Source organism: Salvelinus fontinalis, chromosome 14 (genome assembly GCF_029448725.1).
Source record: "Salvelinus fontinalis isolate EN_2023a chromosome 14, ASM2944872v1, whole genome shotgun sequence".
Lineage (NCBI taxonomy): Eukaryota > Metazoa > Chordata > Actinopteri > Salmoniformes > Salmonidae > Salvelinus > Salvelinus fontinalis.
Window position 1 is genome coordinate 46,966,892 of NC_074678.1, and position 20,578 is coordinate 46,987,469.

Below are 20,578 nucleotides of genomic sequence, written 5' to 3' on the forward strand. Positions count from 1 at the left end.
AATAGCCCACAACCAGATTTCTTCTGAAAACGTGTACTGTTGGCAGTGGGTGTAATGTCATTGAATGTGTTCGCACTCACGTGCATGCGCACACACAATGTGATTGAGTGTTCATTTGTGCAAGGCCTGGCTCAAATTGACCACAAATGTCCCCAACACATGTCTTTCCAACCAGCCTTGTGTTCTGACCAGTACACTGTTTTGTCTGTCTACTGGTGTTTCATTTGATATGTCAGAACTGCACCACAGATATGACTAAATAAACAGATACGTGTGTGTGTGTGTGTGTGTGTGTGTGTGTGTGTGTGTGTGTGTGTGCTGTAGTCCAGAGAGAGCCGTCCCGTGTGTCTCTGAAGAGGTCTGCAGAGATCAAAGCTCGGTCATCAGACCTGCAGAGGGCCTCCAGCGTGGCCTCCAGCGTGGCCCCCCTACTGGAGCCCACTGAGACACTTCTGATGAGCACCAGCAGAACACAGCTGGCCAGTGGTGAGCTCATCCAGCCGTCGGTCCGTCCATTAATTGGTACATTCATTCATCTAGCCATCCGTCTCTCTCTCATTCTGTCACCTCATCCTCCCAGTGGCTGGGTCAGGGCAGATCAGATCATAGAACACACGCCTCATTACGCCGTAGACGCACTCCCAGTCAGTCATCTGTTGTCTAGAGGGAGGCAGCTGCCACTTACACACACTGCGTAAACACAGCGCTGCTAGCTGACTGTTGGATAGTCGGCCACTAGGGGTCAACATCCCGGTCAACTGTTACAATGTCAGCTAACCAGGTAATGTGTCAGTACCTGTTGCACGTTAGTGACAGAACAACAAGTCACAGTGAGCAAATATTGCTTGTCCAGATGAGGTGATCACTTTCCTTCTCTTTTATAATCCTTCCCCCATCGGTGGTCTGGCTGTTTTTCTTTCTCTTTTTAAACAGTCAGTCACTACATAAGCACTGGAACCTGATCCTGTATTACACCCCCCTCCCCTCTCTATGGGTCCAGGTCATCGGCTGGCCACGCAGTCATTCAAACCAAACCATTCCATCCCCGTACCCCCCCTAAACCACTCCTCCACCCCCTCTTTCGTATTCCTCCACAGCAGGCTTGTTGGGCACTGTTACAGACATGCTACACGTCCACCCTGCAAGATATACATATCAAGAAAGGCGAGAAAGGAAGAGAGGGGGGTAACGGAATAGCAGGAGGCTAGAGCTGGGTACAGGGGGAAGAGAGGGGGTAACGGAATAGCAGGAGGCTAGAGTTGGGTACAGGGGGAAGAGAGGGGGTAACGGAATAGCAGGAGGCTAGAGCTGGGTACAGGGGGAAGAGAGGGGGTAACGGAATAGCAGGAGGCTAGAGCTGGATACAAGGGGAAGAGAGGGGGGTAATGGAATAGCAGGAGGCTAGAGCTGGGTACAGGGGGAAGAGAGGGGGTACCGGAATAGCAGGAGTCTAGAGCTGGGTACAGGGGGAAGAGAGGGGGTAACGGAATAGCAGGAGGCTAGAGCTGGATACAGGGGGAAGAGAGGGGGGTAACGGAATAGCAGGAGGCTAGAGCTGGGTACAGGGGGAAGAGAGGGGGTAACGGAATAGCAGGAGGCTAGAGCTGGATACAGGGGGAAGAGAAGGGGGTAACGGAATAGCAGGAGGCTAGAGCTGGGTACAGGGGGAAGGGAGGGGGTAACGGAATAGCAGGAGGCTAGAGCTGGGTACAGGGGGAAGAGAGGGGGTAACGGAATAGCAGGAGGCTAGAGCTGGGTACAGGGGGAATAGAGGGGGGTAATGGAATAGCAGGAGGCTAGAGCTGGGTACAGGGGGAGAGTGTGTGTGAGGGGGTGGCTCACGTTACACTTGGCCCTAATGAATCCTGACAAGACTCTTTACATGTCAAATCTCCAAAATAAAGTATTCTGTTGCCCAGGGGAACCAATACAAGCCCCATGTACAACAATGACGGCTTGTCAACGGCTTATTTCTCTGTGTGTGCGTGCATTTTGCATACATGTGTTTCTGTACGTGCAAAATTAAAACACCATTTGTTTGGAATTGACAGTCATTTTGTTGTTGTGTATAATTATTAGGGGTATAATCAGTGACAGACTCATTAGGCATGACGGTTTGACCATGGTTGACATGTGATTTGGGCAAAGAGAGAAGGTTTAAGATATTTGTCTCTCTATTTAAAGATGATTGCTTTGGAAGTATCACCTGAAGCAGAAATACCAAAGACATGGGATATGTCCCAAATGGGCCTAGTGGTTAGAGCGCTGGGCCAGTAACCGAAAGGTTGCTAGATCGCCCCGAGCTGACAAGGTAAAAAATCTGTCGTTCTGCCCCTGAACAAGGCAGTTAACCCACTGTTCGTAGGCCGTCATTGTAAATAAGAATTTGTTTTTAACTGACTTGCGTAGTTAAATAAAGAACATTTTCAAAAAATGGGACCCTATTCCCTATGACCTTATGGACCCTGGTCAGAAGTAGTGTACTATAAAGGGAATATGGTGCCATTTGGGCTCCAGCCATACTTTGTTATGTGAGTAAGAGTCATTGAAAGTTGAAGATGTGAGAAAAGGATTCTTGTCCAGTCCACTGCAGAGCAAATGTTGGCCGATTGTCGCTTGTAGGTGTTGTGATCTGGGCTTTTGTTGTGTTACTGTAGTTCAGTGTAGCGGCACGACACCTGTTAATGGACGCCTGAACCGTCGACGTTCACAGTACATTACACTACACGCTTGCAAAAACAATATTTTATGGTAGCGCCACTGTGCCAGTAACTCAACAGTAACTCAACACTTGAACCAGCCTGATTGTGCTTGTTCAACCTAGCGCCAACACACATTTGTTCTCGGTCTCTCCCTTTTCTCATTCCCCCCCCCCCCCCTTTGCTAAACGACTGAAAGGCAAGGTAAGTGTTTAGGTTCTGTGTATGTGTGTGCGCTCTCCTCTCCACTGCCTGGCCAACAGATGTCCCTTCCCTTTCTCGACATCCCAAAACAATGTATTATCGTATTTATTTAGTGAAATGTGGAGAGTAATTGCGCCGCGTTGGCGAGTGGTTAGCGACGCTAATTTATTCAGGCACAGTGCTGGAGCTCATGTCACAGGTCTTTGGGTTTTGGTGCACTGTGTTGACCGAGAGAGCGAGAAGGGCACGCAACCCGCTGCTCAAACGGTTCCGTGTGTGTGCGGGGGGGGGGGGGGGGGGATTGTGGTCGGTTCAGAGGCGCTAGTACGCTCTCTGAATGTTGAGGAGTTTCTCTTTTACATCTTTACACTGGTCATGAACACGCAACATAATATCTCCCTCCTCGACATCCTGCTGCTGATTTCCCCCCCCGGGTTCGTTGTAAAGAGAGGCTGTTTCTCAGACGGTACCCTATTCCCTACCAAGTGCACTACCTTTGGTGCACTATATAGTAGCATTTGGGGCAGAACCCTTACGGTACAGTTCTGTGGGGGCAGGAATCATGCCTATTAATTTGCTTGGACTCTGAGCTACTTGTGATCCAGGAAGCAATCTTTGTCCCAAGTTTGATTTCTCACCGTGTCAAGTTTAACAGCCATGTTGACTTGGAGCCCCAAAAAAATGCTATTCCTCTGTGTTTAACATTTCAGTCGTGGTGCTATCTAAGTGGAGGGAATGAGTGTCTCACTCGCACTAGGACAGGCCAATTCTACGGAGGCGCGCACCACACACACACACACACACACACGTGCGCAAGCACTGCACCGCATGCGCACAGAATTGTTTTCAACCTTGAATCAATCTTGTTTGATTCATTTCAGATGGCGAAATCTCACTCAAAAAAGACTCATCACAAATATTTGACTACTTTAGCAATGTCATCGTATTTCCAGGCACTATAGTGTAATTTCGACTAAATAGTAGTTAGCCTCGTCATAGTAATGCAATTTTAATGGATACACCACAGACTGTGTAAATGGAATAGAATGAAGTGGAACACATAGAATATCTCTGATAGTGGGCAACATGTAAAAACACGTCTTCAACCGACCATCGTAATGGCACGGTCACGTTCAATTCACTCAAATGCACGAATCGCCTAGTTATTTTGCAGCCTGGGTGCCAATCTGTTTCTGATTTCTTGCCAACTCCTTTTGGAATTGTCATGTTTGGCTTGACAATGGAGTAGGCAAAAAGCACAAACATATCTGGGACCAGGCTAGCTCTTTTTACACAGAGACACATACACAAACCTCAACCCAATGTCCCGTCCCTGCACCCCAATGTCCCAATACATGCATCTCTTGAAGGTACTTATGCCACAGTTATTAACATTCCTCCTAGAGTCAACACTGTCACTGTGTCTTTCAGCTATGGAGGGAGTCTCTCTGTCTGAGCTGGAGCTGAGGGCCAAATGGGAGCAGGCCCTGGGGCCAGAGTACGACGTTCTGGTAAGCAGTTCGTTAGGCGGAATAAGCACTGTTGGTAGCTTTTTTTATTTGCTGACGCATGAGAGTGGGTCATAGTGTCTACGTTGTCATGGAAGGAGTTATATAGTGCCATTGTTTGTGTCCTTCCCAGGTGGTTGAACTGGACCCTGTCATCGAAGATGACGCTGAGCTACAGAAGTACTCCAAGGTTACAACCAGTTACACGCTCAATATGATGCCAAATGCCACACAGTTCCCCTTATTAAAAACATCCACAGTTCTCCAAGGCCTAATAAAGTATTCCATTCTTTTCTAGCTTCTTCCCATCCACACCATGCGTCTGGGGGTTGAGTTGGACTCGTTCGACGGCCACCACTACGTCTCTTCTGTGGCCCCTGAGGGCCCCGTGGCCAAACACGGGCTCCTGAGACCAGAGGACGAACTACTGGAGGTACTGTACTGGCATGCATTACTGCCTCCCATCAACACACACATCTGATAACACACACGTACACATACATACACACACACTAGCACTTAGGGCAACATTTTTCTTGTCCAAGTAAATTGAGGGGTTGAGGGAGGGAGGGGAGGGAGAGAGTAGAGAGGGAGGCAGTAGAGGAGAGGGAGAGAGGCAGGCAGACAGGAGAGGTAGGGAGGGAGAGAGATGGAGACTTTGTTCTACCCCCTACCTATCCCCTCTTCCTGCCCCCCTCCCTCGCACGGCTTGGTGCTGCTTCACCACTGTGCCCTCAGCCTGTTGCTGTTGGCAGTCCTAACATAAGCAGAGGCAACCACCATGGCACAGGAGGGGGAAATCCTGGCATCAGAGGGTAGGAGAGCCAAATCCATGGATTAAAATGCCTGGTTTTTACACGACCATAACCCTCTGTACTAGTGTAGCTCGATCTACACCTACTTTTTTGGAGCGGGTCTGTGAATTGAACGCAAGTCTCCCAGTAACACCGGAGGGTTAGGCCTGGTCTCCCCTACATCACTGGGCAAATGGCACATACAGTAGCAGCCATTGCCGGGCTCTCCAGTCACTCTCGTGCAACCCGTTCCATTAAACAGCAATCAAGTAGACCAGCGGCTCCCTGAGTACCCTCACTGAGAATAGTGCCATACCTCTGGGGCGGCCCCTCTGATCAGCCCACACACACACACACACACACACACACACACACACACACACACACACACACACACACACACAGGCGAGAGCACAAACATGCAAAGGCGCACGTATGAACGCACGCACAGAGGTGCACATACGAACACACACCTACAGTATACTCCCACAACTCCTTTGGGCTCCTACATCTCTTTTGGTTCACTTCATTACGAGAGAGCACCTTTGAGGGGTGTTTTGAAGTCACAAATTGACTCCATTCATTCCAGCCATAAACTGTCCATTAGCTGATGTCTCATCTTCCCTTTTGAAAGCAGAGCACAAGACCGTTGTCTTTGGTGCAACAGCCTATACACGGTTGGCTGTGTATTTACTCGAAGTGTGTGTGTGCACGCTCTGCAGGTGAATGTAGTGCTTCTCTGTGTGTCTTGCCTATTAACGAGGTGTGTGTGTACGCCGTCTTAAGTGAATTTCATGTACAATGCACGTTTACTTAGGGAAGGTGTGTGTGTCCAGGTGAACGGGGTGCAGCTGTACGGCAAGTCGAGGCGTGAGGCAGTGGCGTTCCTGCGTGAGGTGCCCCCTCCCTTCACCCTGGTGTGCTGCAGACACCTGACAGAGGACGACTCAGACTATCAACCAGACCGCCAAGACGAGTGGCGCTCGCCCAGCCCCGCCGTCAGCTTGTCTGAGGTCAGCACGCATACACAGGAACACACACACTCCCAACTCGACACACACACAAATTATAGTCTATGTCCTCCTGTGTTCTTCTAATCTAGCTTGAAGCCAAGCTATCCTCTGTGTTGATAAGTCAGGCCTACCTCCGGGACAATGACAGTGAACAACCTCGGGTAGGCTAGTTCATAACTTCTCCTCAAAATGCTGACTCATGCTGTATCGTATGACTCATAGATAATGACAGTGACCAGGATAGGTTGAAGTCACTGTTGTAGTACTACAATACCCACGATGCTCTGCACACCATATCAAGATGTTCCTGAAGCTAACATTATGGTGTCAATACGTGTGTATCCTCTCTTCCACCCACCAGGACCACGTGACCCTGCAGGAGGTGTCGGATGAGGAGCCGGATGAGCCAGCGCCCACGTACCCCAGCCAGCAGGAGGAGATCCAGCAGGGGAAGAGAGGGGAAGAGGAGGAGGAGGAGGATGAAGAGGGAGAGCTGGCTCTGTGGTCCCCAGACATTCAGTTGTTGGAGCTGGAGAAGGGAGAGAGAGGCCTGGGCTTCAGCATCCTGGACTACCAGGTAGGGAGTTGCTGCTGTACCTCCTCCGCCCCTCGCACCCCTCTTCTCTCTACATCTCTCCAACTGTACCTCTTCTGTCTCTTTCTTTCCAGGTTCTTTCTCCCCTTTCCCCCTCCTCCCTCCCCTAACTCCTCTCCTCTGTCTTCCTCTCTTCTTCTCTCTCCTCATGTCAGCTCTCCCTCTCTTCCTATAATTTGGGAAGGAATGTGAACTGTAGAAGGGAGAACGTGAGAGCCTGATCTCCATACCAACATCGGTGACCCCTGCAAAGGGCTCTTCAAACAAATTGATAAATTCATTAATGACAAGGCTTAGGACGATCAAGGGCGGATGAGTACCGGTGGGGGTGGTGAGGGTGCGAGCTCCAAGGGACTGTTTGAGGTCCCATCTGTGACCGGAGTGGGCTTTGGAAGGAGTGGGAAAAAGCAGAGTAAAGCCTAGGTTGTATTCATTAGAGCACACAGCAGCAAAGCGTTGTGCAACGGAAACAGAAAAACAAGTGTTTTATTATTGGACCACACCTTGGTATTCTCTCACCGTTTGTTTTTCTTCTTCCCTTCGGTGCCTAATGAATACGACCCAGACCAAAGCCCAGTGGTGGATAAAGTACTTAATTGTCATACTTGAGTAAAAGTTAAAGATACCTTAATAGAAAATAACTCAAGTAAAAGTGAGTCACACTGTGAAATACTACTTGAGTAAAAGTCTCTTTTCGCCTGTCGTCCGATCACAGAAGGGAAGGGAAACGTGCATGGCAGTGTCACTAGTCATCAGGTTGGGGACAACAAAATGAAACGGTCTGTTGTTGGGCTTGGCAAGGTGCCGCGGTGTTACCTGGAGCCGGGCCAATCCCAGACATCACACCCGTCAGAGCCAGGCACCCAGCTCCGTCGGGTTTCACTGTGACTGAAGAGTATATGAACTATAACAAGGCTCTAACCACAGGCAGTATGCACAGTAGAACTGTAAATGCACTATGATCACTACATTAGACCTTTGGGCGCTGTTCATTCAATTCAACCAAGTGTCCTTGATAAGTTATCTTTTCTTTATAACAGAACGTAATTAAAACGTACTGTTAATATAAATAAAATAACAATGTGCCTCCGGTGTGAAACAAAGAACTTGCCAATAAGCTCACTCAAAGGCAAGGGAAGAAACCCCAGAATCTGTATACCGAAGCATTGTCACTTTAACTCTACCTACATGTACATATTACCTTAGTTACCTCAACTAACCGGTGCCCCCGCACATTGACTCTGTACCGGTATTCCTTGTATATAGCCTCGCTACTGTTATTTCACTGCTGCTTTTTTTTTTTCCTTATCTATTTTTTACATCACACTTTTTCTTAACTGCATTGTTGGTTAAGCATTTCACTGTAAGGTCTACCTTCACCTGTTGTATTCGGCGAGTGTGAAAATAAAACATGTATTTGATGTACAGCGGTTGATTGAATAAGGTCCTTAATTACACTGAACAAAATATAAATGCAAAATGTAAAGTGTTGGTCCCATGTTTCATGAGCTGAAACAAAAGATCCCGGACATTTTCCATATGCGCCCCCCAAAAAATGTACACAAATTTGTTTACTTCCCTGTTATTGAGCATTTCTCCTTTGCCAAGATAATCCGTCCACCTGACAGGTGTGGCATATCAAGAAGCTGATTTAACAGCATAATCATTACACAGATGCATCTTGTGCTGAGGACAATAAAAGGCCACTCTAAAATGTGTAGCTTTGTCACACAACAGAAGGCCAAAGATGTCTAAGTTTTGAGGAAGTGTGCCATTGGCATGCACACAGCAGGAATGTCGACCAGAGCTTTTGCCTGATAATTTAATGTTCATTTCTCTACCATTAGCCACCTCCAGCGTCGTTTTAGAGAATTTGTCAGTACGTCCAACCGGGCCTCAACCGTAGACTGCGTGTATGGCGTTCATGTGGGCGAGCAGTTTGCTGATGTAAGTGTTGTGAACAGAGTGGCCTGTGGTTTTGTTACGGGCAGGCATAAGCTACGGACAATGAACACCATTGCATTTTATCGATGGCAATTTGAAAGCACATAGATACTGTGACGAGATCATGAGGCCCGTTGTCATGACATGCATCCACCGCCATTACCATGTTTCAGCATGATCTGTACACAATTCCTGGATGGTGAAAATGTCCCAGTTATTCCAGGGCCTGCATACTCACCAGACATGTCACCCATTGAGCATGTTTGGGATGCTCTGGATGGACGTGCACAACACCATTTCCCTCCAATATCTAGTGATTTCGCAAAGCCATTGAAGAGAGGCAACATTCCACAGGCCACAATCAACAGCCTGATCAACTCTATGAGAAGGAGTGTCGTTCTGATGAGGCAAATGGTGGTCACACCAGATACTGACTGGTTTTCTGATCCACGCACCTACCTTTTTTTTAAAGGTATCTGTGACCAACAGATACATATCTATATCCCCAGTCATGTGAAATCCATAGATTAGGCCCTAATGAATTTATTTCAATTGACTAATTTCCTTATATGAACTGTAACTCAGTAAAATCTTTGAAATTGTAGCCTGTTGGCGTTTATATTTTTGTTCTGTATACTTCCCACCAGGGTTATATTCGAGGTTTACAACAATTCAATTCAAGCAGAAAGGATGTGCTTTGAATAATCATCTCTCTCCTAATATTTACCTAGAGGCCAGTAAATGACTGAAATGTAATGACGCAGCGCCCGAGTCTGAAATGAGCCAAGTTGAACACTAAAGATCACACTTTAATGACTCCACATTCTTCTTCTCTATCATGGGATCTAGCTAGTACAAGGGATAGTTTGTGAACGCTGATAGAATGACATTGCTGATTTAATAGCGGTAAGATGAGCAGCAACCGTTCAATACGGTCATTATGGATGAACGAAATCACAAAGAACAGAGTCGAACGGAGTCGCTCACAAATGAACTGAAGAAGAATCCATTGGACATATACACTACATGACCAAAACTATGTGGACACCTGCTCTTCTAACATCTCGTTCCAACATCATGGGCATTAATATGGAGTTGGTCCCCCCTTTGCTGCGATAGCAGCCTTCACTCTTCTTGGAAGGCTTTTCACAAGATGTTGGAACATTGCTGCGGGGACTTCCATTTAGCCACAAGAGCATTAGTGAGGTCGGGCACTGATGTTGCGTGAATAGGCCTGGCTCGCAGTTGGCGTTCCAATTCAGCCCAAAGATGTTCGATGGGGTCGAGGTCAGGGCTCTGTGAAGGCCAGTCAAGTTCCTCCACACCGATCTCGACAAACCATTTCTGTATGGACCTCGCTTTGTGCATGGGGCTATTGTCATGCTGACACAGGGAAGGCCCTTCCCAAAACTGTTGCCACAAAGTTGGAAGCACAGAATCGCCTAGAATGTCATTGTATGCTGTCGCTTTAACATTTCCCTTGACTGCAACAGTCCCAGACCATTATTCCTCCTGCACAAAACTTTACAGTTGGCAATATGCATTGGGGCAGGTAGCGTTATCCTGGCATGCGCCAAACCTAGATTTATCCGTCGTACTGCCAGATGGCAAAGCATGTTCTATCACGCCAGAGAAAGTGTTTCCACTGCTTCAGAGTCCAATAGCGGCGAGCTTTACACCACTCCAACCGACGCTTGGCATTGAGCATGATGATCTTAGGCTTGTGTGCGGCTGCTCGGCCAATAAAACCCAGTTCATGAAGCTCCCGACGAACAGTTCTTGTGCTGACGTTACTTCCAGAGGCAGTTTGGAACTCGGTAGTGAGTGTTGCAACCGAGGACAGAATATTTTTACGCAATACATGCTTCAGCACTTGGCGGTCCCGTTCTTGTGTGGCCTACCACTTCGCGGCTGAGCCGTTGTTGCTCTTAGATGTTTCCAATTCACAATGACCACACTTACAGTTGACTGGGGCAGCTCTAGCAGGGCAGAAATTTGACAAACTAACTTTTTGGCACTGTGGCATCCTACAGTGCATTCGGGAAGTATTCAGACTCCTTGACTTTTTCCACATTTTGTTACATTACAGCCTTACCCAAAAATGTATTAAATGTTTTTTTCCCCCCTGTCAATCTACACTATCCCATGATGACAAAGCACAAACAGGTTTTTAGAAATGTTTGCAATAAACTGAAGTATCACATTTACATAAGTATTCCGACCCTTTACTCTGTAATTTGTTGAAGCACCTTTTGGTAGCAATTACAGCTTTGAGTCTTCTTGGGTATGATGCTACAGGCTAGGCACACCTGTATTTGGGGAGTTTCTCCCATTCTTCTCTGCAGATCCTCTCAAGCTCTGCCAGGTTGGATGGGGAGCATCACTGCACAGCTATTTTCAGGTCTCTGCAGATATGTTCGGTCAGGTTCAAATCCGGACTCTGGCTGGGCCGCTCAAGCCACTCCTGCGTTGTCTTGGCTGTGTGCTTAGGGTCGTTGTCCTGTTGGAAGGTGAACCTTTGCCCCAGTCGGAGGTCCTAAGCGCTCTGGAGCAGGATTTCATCAAGGATCTCTCTGTACTTTGCTCCATTCATCTTTCCTTCGATCCTGACTAGTCTCCCAGTCCCTGCTGCTGAAAAACATCCCCACAGCATGATGCTGTCACCGCCATGCTTCACCGTAGGGATGGTGCCGGGTTTCCTCCAGGCGTGACACTTGGCATTCTGGAATGTTCTCCCATCTCCACAGAGCAACTCTCACCTACCTGACCAAGGCCCTTCTCCCCCGAATGCTCAGTTTGGCAGGGCGACCAGCTTTAGGAACAATCTGGGTGGTACCAAACTTCTTCCATTCAAGAATGATTGAAGGCCACACCTTCAACACTGCGGAAATGTTTTTGTAGCCTTTCCTAGATCTGTGCCCCGACACAATCCTGTCTCGGAGCTCTACGGACAATTCCTTCCACCTCACGGCTTGGTTTTTGCTCTGACATGCACTGTCAACTGTGGGACCTTATATAGACAGGTGTTTGCCTTTCCAAATCATGGCCAATCTATTGAATTTACCACAGGTGGACTCCAATCAAGTTGTTGAAACATCTCAAGGATGATCAATGGAAACAGGATGAACCTGAGCTCAATTTAGAGGGTTTGAATATTTATGTAAATAAGGTATTTCTGTCTTTGTTTTTGCTAACATTTCTAAAAACCTGTTTTTGCCTTGCGATTATGGGGTGTTGTGTGTAGATTGATGAAGAAACTTTGATTTACTCAGTTTTAGAATAAGGCTGTAACGTAACAATGTGGAAAAAGTCAAGGGGTCTGAATATTTATTTTGAGCCAAGGCCACAAATAAGTCACTCAGCGTTATGCTGACAAATATAGCTTTATGCTGCAAAATAGCCTACTAAATAAGCCAAGTCTAAACAAATATATTAAATTGTCTAAATAAACTTCTATGTTTCAAAAATTCAAAAAGTATTTCAGGTCTTGAAAATATGGCCAACCTTTTTCCCTTCCCTATCCTCGCTGGACTCTTTCATTCAGTTTTTCTTCACATCAGCAACGGAGGACCCAGTTTATGTAGAGAGGCTATTACTTTCACATTGTGGTAAATATAGCCAGTTTGTTATTCATCATTATTTCTTTGTTTTAGAGGGAGAGAAACCAAAAGGCCACCATGCCTATTCTCGAAAATCGTCAGTCCACATGTCAAGTGTCGTTGTGCCATTGTATTTACCCAAATTCTCTCTCTCAACTCCGCCAGCAATTATTTTATACAAGCTCCCCCTTGTGGTAGTGAGGTGCAATGACTGAATGCCACCATCTTCCACAAACGGTCGTGGCATAAGCTCAAAACTTTTAATTGAGGAACCACTGTTCTTTCTGAAGGTGCTGTACATTCAAAAATATAACATTTAAAATGTAATGACATTAAACTCAAAAGACATGTCTGGATCAAGTGCCATTCTGTAACTTTGTCTAATAAGCCTTATTTCTTTCCCCGCGGTATCGTTTTGGTATCGAGTATTGTGATACTCAACCTGGTATCGAAGTAAAAACACTACATCTTTCAATAACAGACATACCTCTTCCCTTCTTCGCTTTGTCAATATGATTTGACCATGATAACTGACCTATCCAGTGTTAGTCCTAGGAGTTCAGCTTTTTCAACTTGTTCAATGGTCACACTCTTTATACACAACTCCAGTTGAGGTTTAGGCCTAAGAGAATGCTTTGAACCAAATACAATGCTTTTGTTTTTAGATGTATTTAAGACGAGTTTATTGTTAACTACCCATTCTGACACTGACTGTAACTCATTGTTAAGAGTGTCTGTGAGCTCACTGGCTGTAGGTGCTGATGTGTAGTGTGTGCAATCATCAGCATATGTAGTCATTTTAGCTTCTTGTCAAGTGGCAAATCATTTGTAAAAAAATAAATAATGAAAAGTAACAGCCCAAGGCAACTGCCCTGAGGGATACCACACTGTACATATCTGATGTTAGAGAAGCTGCCGATAAAAAAAAATACTCTTGAGTTATTTTGGATAAGTAACTCTCCAACCACGTGATGTAAAGCTATAAGTGAGTTTTTTAAAATCAAATTATGATCAATAACACCGAAGGCTGCACTGAAATCTAACAATACAGCTATCATCTTATTATCCGTTTATTTTAGCCAATTATCAGTCGGTGCATTACAAGTTGAGTGCCCTTCCCTATATGCATGCTGTAAGTCAGTGTGCACACGGAGGAGAGAGAGAGGTGCATTCTGAAGGCGTCTGTATACATACAGTGCCTAAAAGTATTCACACCCCTTGACTCTTTCCACATTTTGTTATGTCACAGCCTGAATTTGAAATTGATTAAATTAAGATTTTGTTTATGGCCTTCACACAATACCCCATAATGTCAAAGGTGCTTTTACAAATGATTGCCTCAAAGGTGTGAATACTTATGCAAGTTCCACATTTCTGTATTTAATTTTCAATACATTTGCAAAATTGTTTAACATGTTTTCACTTTGTCATCATGGTGTATTGTGTGTAGATGGGTGAGCCGTTTTGTATTAAGACATTTTGAAATAATTCAGTAACACAACAAAATATGGAATAATTCAAGGTGTGTGAATACTTTCGGAAGGTACTGTATGTGTGCCACATCATTTCTCTCTGTGTGTGGGTGTTGTGTGTGTTGTGGGTGCATGGTGTGCATCTTGCTAGCTGTCACTCAAATGGTGAGGGACTGAAGCTCATTGGTTCAACTTGAGTTGCTAGGGGGAAAATGGTGCAGCACAGCTTCCAGAAAAACTGTTGCTTTCAAACTAGGGATTTCGTGGCTAATTGAGGTAAGACTAATTCTGCTCATAGAATATACATGCACGAACTACACATTGACATATCCAGCCCAAAGCGGGAGGTTTAAAAAAAATACGTAGTCATTTTCAAATTTCCAGATCATGACTTGAATCTGCACAAATGACAAGTTAATTAGTGTGTAACCGAACAAGGCAGGTGTAACAGAAACGCCTGAAACTAGATACTCTACGTACTCAACGAGACGATAAAACACTGTTCAACCAATCCGGTAAATGTGTCGCCTTTTGTTAACGTCCAAAAGCGTAAGTCGCGTCACAGGCTCTGCGTCACAGGCTCTCTTTCCATTTCCCCTGAAAAGCATCCGGTTGTTGGGGGCATGGCAGAGGCTAATAAGTGGGTGATGGTGATTTGAGAACCGAAGTGGGGGGACAAGAAACAGGCTATATTGGACAGATCCATCTTATGTGGCTCAATCAGGAGCAGATTTTAATTTGGAGTTGAGCATGTGTTAACGTAACAAATGTCAGTGCATCAAATCGATTCGTTCCCTAATCAAGCCGAATCGCCTCAAACTAAAGCGTGTCGTTCCTGTATCGTGCCAGAGCCCATGTATCTAGATGCATATCGAATCGTCTAGAAAGGGCACATCCCTAATGGCTACCTCTTAGGCACGGTTCAAAATCTTTGCTGATGGAGCAAGAGATTTGCGATGCGGCATGTTGGGCTACCACTCGTACTTTTTTGAGGTTTTACCGATTTGGATGTCACTGAACTTTCATCGGCGCATACTGTCCTCTGTGTCGGAGCCTCCGAGGGATTATACTGTTGGGACTACCCTGGCTTCGGAGAGCATGTCTGTGATATGGGAGTTGGCCACATCCCGTTGTGAGAAATGGAATGACTATTTGAAATAGAAATGATGGTTACTTCCGTGACCCCGGTTCTTTGATAATGGAGTGAGATGTCTCACCGCTGCAAGAGCGCAAGGAAGAAACGTGCTTGATAATGACCAGAGGGCGGGCGAGTGGTCAGACGTTGTGTGATTGGGCCTTCCCAGTAGTGATCTGCCTATCAGCGAATCCCAATGTGAGACATCTTACTCTATTATCAGAGAACCGGGGTTACGGAAGTAACCCTAAGCTATAAGGCCCCTTGTGTTTCAGAGTAACCGTATCCTGGGGCCTTAAATCCTTAAATATAGGCATAGCTTCACCTCCAGGACCTCATTCACTTCCCTCCCTATCCTTCTCTCCCTCTCCTCCATCCCTATATCGGCCAGCTGAGCCCTCACTGTCGATACCACTCTGCCTGCCTGCCTGTCTGTCTGAAAGTGGCGGTGTTTGTGTATATGTGCACGTGTGCTAGTGCTGAGCGATTTAACCAACATTTTACGTTTTTTAAACTATTGTCCGAAATTGGTTCAATTACTTGAATTCCATTTTGTTTTTGTTTTTCTGTGAGCTTAATGCGCAAATCGCAAAGTATCTCTAGAGGTAAATCAGATCCAGCGTGAACTGTGTGACGTTGTAGTTTCCAACAGATCAATATTTGACATAGTTTAGCGCATACAACGGGGTAATGAACTACAATGACCATAATCCATTGCACATCTGCTTGTCCGGTCTGTGTTCTCTTTAACGACTGCTTCGGAATGGAGAAGAATACGAGATTTGGAGGTGATGTAGAGAGCAGGTATCTCTACCTGAAAATATATGATCTAAGTGATTTGATAGTTCGTATTCAGCAGTCATAAATGTATGCCTTGTTGACTTTGAAGACCTACAAAATAGGAATTTTGTTAGACAGCAGCTCTATAGAGAGGAGATGATGACTTGGAATGAAATAATAAAGTCAACAAATAAGGCATACAGTGATGGTTAATAAGTGATAAGCAGTAATGGGCCGTCACTTACCATCATGGGACTTGTATTAATTGTTTTGTTCTGCGTTACAGCGTTCAACTCGCATAATGCATAGCGCATTTAATGGTTACATTTGTTTTATCGATAAACAGATTTATTTTTGAAATAATCTAACCGAAATCGAACCAACCTCAAAAAACACTAATCGCTCAGCGCTACCGTGCGGGAAAGTGGACCGCTAATGTATAGGTGAGGGAATAGAAAGGAAAGTGGTAATTTGGTTTAAGAACAGGCCCAAAGTGGTGGTTCATATGATTCTAAGATAATCTAATAGAAGTTAACACATCACTGCATATACTTATTAAGGATGAAGTGTTTTTAGTTCCCACAGTAACGAATAGGAATGAGAGGGACCTTTGGCCATAGAAAATAACAAGAACATAAGTGTTATCAAACCACTACTACTACATAGTTGAAGTGTCTGTCTTGCCTTATCTCTCTCTGTCTGTCTCTCACTCTCTTCTAATCCGTCTCTTGCTACAAGCCGAGGCAGTCTGCCCTGGGCGAGAGAGTGGATAGATTGTTTTTTTGGGGGGGGGGCACACCTACGTGTCTCCGGTGGAGGCTTTGGGCTGATGAGACTGAATGGGATCCAGTGCACTATTCAGTCTGCAGCACTACTGCCTGTAGACATACTTTGGGCTCTAGTCTGCTGTACTGCATGCCCTGGCTGGCTGGCTGCTAAACGAATGCTGGGGTCAACAGTCCACATGCACTATCCCAAGAAATATACAGCACGATACATTCAAAACACCCATAGGACAATTGTACAGTTACTAGAAGTGCATGTATGCATGTAAAAAAAATAATAATTCGTAGTACTACTGGTTTACATTTATAAACGGCCTGCGTTTGATCTATCAATGTTACTGATTGGCTGGAGAGCACACACCTGGTTCTTCAGGTAGAGTAGGGAAAAGGATGGAAACCAGCAGGACCGTGGTCCTTCCAGAATCGGAGCTGTGTACTCCCGTCGTAAACCTTGTTTAGACAGTGTCTGTTCCTTCTCTTTTCATTTTTCAAGAAATGCATCCCGGAGTTCAGACCTGAGGGCTGTGCTACAAAGCCGGGATCAGAGTTAGCCAGCTAACTTGCCAAAATATTCTCATGTCCTTTTTTTAATAATTTTTTTTTATACAAAAAATGTAGGCTTGAAGTTGGCATGGTCTAATTGAATCAACAAACAGAACAAAACAAATCTAATTTTTAGATTATTTAATTTACCCCAAAAAACAATAGTTAATTAATTTTTGCGTATCAAAGTTAGCTAGCTAACTAATTGATCATGCTTTGTAGTATACCCCTCTGGTTTCCCAGAACTAAAGCAGACCACCTCAGAGGTCACTGTGGAGTGGTGGCTAGTTATGCTATACATCACTTCAATATTTATATGTATGAAACGGACTACATCATAGTCCGACATCGTATCACATGGCGTTACAACACGGCCAGCGACAGCAGCCGCACGCTCTCTCTCGTCATTAACTAGAAACATCCCGCCGGGAGGAGCTGCACGACCCGAATCAGACTGTCACACTAGTATTCATGTAACTGCGACAGCAAGCGGCTTTTTATATGTGAGACGCGTGACGGCCATCATTATGAGCGATGGGTGAGGGGCTAATGATTGGGTGGGGGCGGGGGGGGGGGGGTGGCTGTCGGTATCTCCTGTGTGTCTCCCATCTCCGGCACCCCTTAATGGAGATGGATGGCGACTTTTGGTGGTTTTCAAACGGTCTTTTGGCGAGGTGCACCCTGGCTTAGTTTCACTTCAGTGGGATCAGGTTTAACCCAGCTGTTCGTACACTCCAGCCATTTAAAAGTCATTCTTCTTTTATTCTCCCCGGGGAGAATTTGAAGAAAGCTGGCGTAATCCATGAATTCGTAGGATTTCTTTCTCTGTAAAGGATCTTGATTGAGGACCCTATGTGTGTCTTGGGAGGGGGGGTGAAAGTGAGTGTGTGTGTGTTCAGTGTCACTAGGTCCAACAGAATTTTAAAGGCAGCTTAGTGTTTTGATAATCTTTCACACACACACACACACACACACACACACACACACACACACACACACACACACACACACACACTACTGTATTTGAGCCGAAACAACTGCTTGTCCTCATTGGCCTGTTCACCTCTAGTATACAATGGAGTCATGGCAAAAGTTAACTTTGTAAACCGTTTCCAAAAAAGTGAAACAAGACGGGGAGGTTTCCTCTCCTTGTAGGCTGTGACCACAGCCAAATGTCTCAGAATGGCACCCTGTTCCCTATATAGTGCAGTACTTTTCGCCTGAGCCCTATGGCCCCTGGTCAAAAGTAGTGAGCTACATACGGAGTAGGGTGCCAAAGACAAAATAAATGTACCTCAGACCTCATAAACCAATGGTTTGTTCAGTTTACTTGTCTCTATATAAATCACAGTGTGTGAGACAGTGCATTAGGTTACGTTCCCGACGTGGGGACAAATATACATTACCTACATGGCCAAAATAATTCACTGTGAGAAATAAGAAGCGGAGAACTCCGTCTGAAATGGAATCCATTTATAATTTTCGCCGGGCACTAGAAAAATAGCCTCACCTGCACATCAATAGAGCGTTTAGTTTCGCCAGGCAACGATTTAGCCGAGAAGCATAAATCATTCTCTGGAATGTATTATTTATTTGTTATTACTTATTTATTCAGTTGTCTGTAGCTACGGTAGAATCCGATCAAAGAAATGTTATTTAAGTGAGTGGCCCGCTGGTAAATAGCTGAGTAAGTTGAATTGGATCACGGTGGACATTAAAGCACGTTGCTGACCGGAGAGCTACGTCACACACGGCAACGATAAACAGCAGTCTGCTCTGTGTTAGTCATGCTCAAGGTCCCAAGCACAGATCTAGGGTCAGATAAGCCAGCCCCAAAGCCTAACCTTAACCTTTAGTAGGAGGATTAGATCTGATCCTGGACCAGTTAGGGGCACCTGCTCTCTTATTTAGTGCGATTGTCTGTATGACACAGGTTCCCAGCATACACGTCCTTTAACATCCCCGCTACGAGGTGCGTGCGTGTAATTGCAGTGTGTGTAAGAGAGAGTTAATTTACAGCCTTTGTCAGACCTGCATTGACCATGCTGCAGGAGCCCTGCCATACGTACATCGACCTTTATATCTGCGTCTGGGCCAGTGCGTTGTACTGGAACACTCAGCACTATGATCTACTGCGTATGTAGACATCCCATAAATACTTGAATACAGTAGGTCAACTACCACCGGTCACTATAGACCCCTACATATCATGTCCAAATATGCATGTCAAACTGTGTTCATTGACATAAACCGACTCACTTAAAAAAAAAAAATTGTTTATGTTGATCTTTCCCCCCCTGATAAAATAAGGGATAAATAAATGAGGACTTTGGTGAAGCAAAAGGTTTCATCTCAAACAACATTCTCACTTGACTTTATTCTCCTCTTACTACCTCTGACTTTGCTGATAACTTTTTTTATTGCGGAAAAATGGACTTACTATCACTGTGATATGTGGTTGTCCCACCTAGCTATCTTAAGATGAATGCACTTGACTGTAAGTCGCTCTGAATAAGAGCGTCTGCTAAAGGACTCAAATGTAAACACCCTTGCCAAGCACTGCAGTGAAAGGGTTAACTGGAATCGTAGCTAGCCGTTCCGCTAATCTTGTCTCAGTCACCGCTAGTGGCTTAGTCATCCACCACATACAAACCTGAGATTGTCAGCCCGTTTCAAACTCTTCGTTCTCCTCCAGAGACCAACCACGGAGGGAACAAAAACAAACCCAGAGAGACAGTCCGGCTGAGATGGATGAGCAAGAGAGAGATCGAGAGTCAAAGAGATGGATTGAGAGAGCTGGATAAAGAGAGGGGGGTGGAGGAAGGCAGATTGATGTAGAGAGAGAGGGGGGGAGGAAGGCAGATGGATGGAGTGGGGGGATGGAGGAAGGCAGATGGATGAGAGAAGGGGGGGGGGGCGATGGAGGAAGGCGGATGGAGAGAGGGGGGATGGAGGAAGACAGATGGATGGAGAGAGGGGGGGGCAGATGGATGGAGAGAGGGGGGGGCAGATGGATTGAGAGAGAGGGGGGGCAGATGGATTGAGAGAGAGGGGGGGCAGATGGATTGAGAGAGAGGGGGGGCAGATGGATGGAGAGAGAGGGGGGGGCAGATGGATGGAGAGAGAGGGGGGGGCAGATGGATGGAGAGAGAGGGGGGGGCAGATGGATGGAGAGAGAGGGGGGGGGGGCAGATGGATGGAGAGAGAGGGGGGGGGGGCAGATGGATGGAGAGAGAGGGGGGGGGGCAGATGGATGGAGAGAGAGGGGGGGGGGGCAGATGGATGGAGAGAGGGTGGGGGCAGATGGATGGAGAGAGAGATAGGGGGAAGGCAGATGGATGGAGAGAGAGATAGGGGGAAGGCAGATGGATGGAGAGAGAGATAGGGGGAAGGCAGATGGATGGAGAGAGAGATAGGGGGAAGGCAGATGGATGGAGAGAGAGATAGGGGGAAGGCAGATGGATGGAGAGAGAGATAGAGGGAAGGCAGATGGATGGAGAGAGAGGG

At 46.0% G+C, this 20,578-nt stretch overlaps 1 protein-coding gene across 9 annotated transcripts in view; it reads left to right on the plus strand.

Moving 5' to 3' along the window:
- Positions 1–20,578, plus strand: part of patj (PATJ crumbs cell polarity complex component) — a 174,925-nt gene that overhangs the window by 29,553 nt on the left and 124,794 nt on the right. For 6 of the 9 annotated variants that reach the window (XM_055862099.1, XM_055862106.1, XM_055862101.1 and 3 more), the window contains 7 exons: positions 325–522; positions 4,335–4,414; positions 4,545–4,601; positions 4,710–4,844; positions 6,042–6,218; positions 6,308–6,379; positions 6,580–6,795. In XM_055862099.1, coding sequence (XP_055718074.1) covers positions 325–522; positions 4,335–4,414; positions 4,545–4,601; positions 4,710–4,844; positions 6,042–6,218; positions 6,308–6,379; positions 6,580–6,795 — 935 coding nt within the window. The remainder of the gene's footprint in view (positions 1–324; positions 523–4,334; positions 4,415–4,544; positions 4,602–4,709; positions 4,845–6,041; positions 6,219–6,307; positions 6,380–6,579; positions 6,796–20,578) is intronic. The other 3 variants (XM_055862103.1, XM_055862109.1, XM_055862105.1) reach the window with 2 other exon arrangements.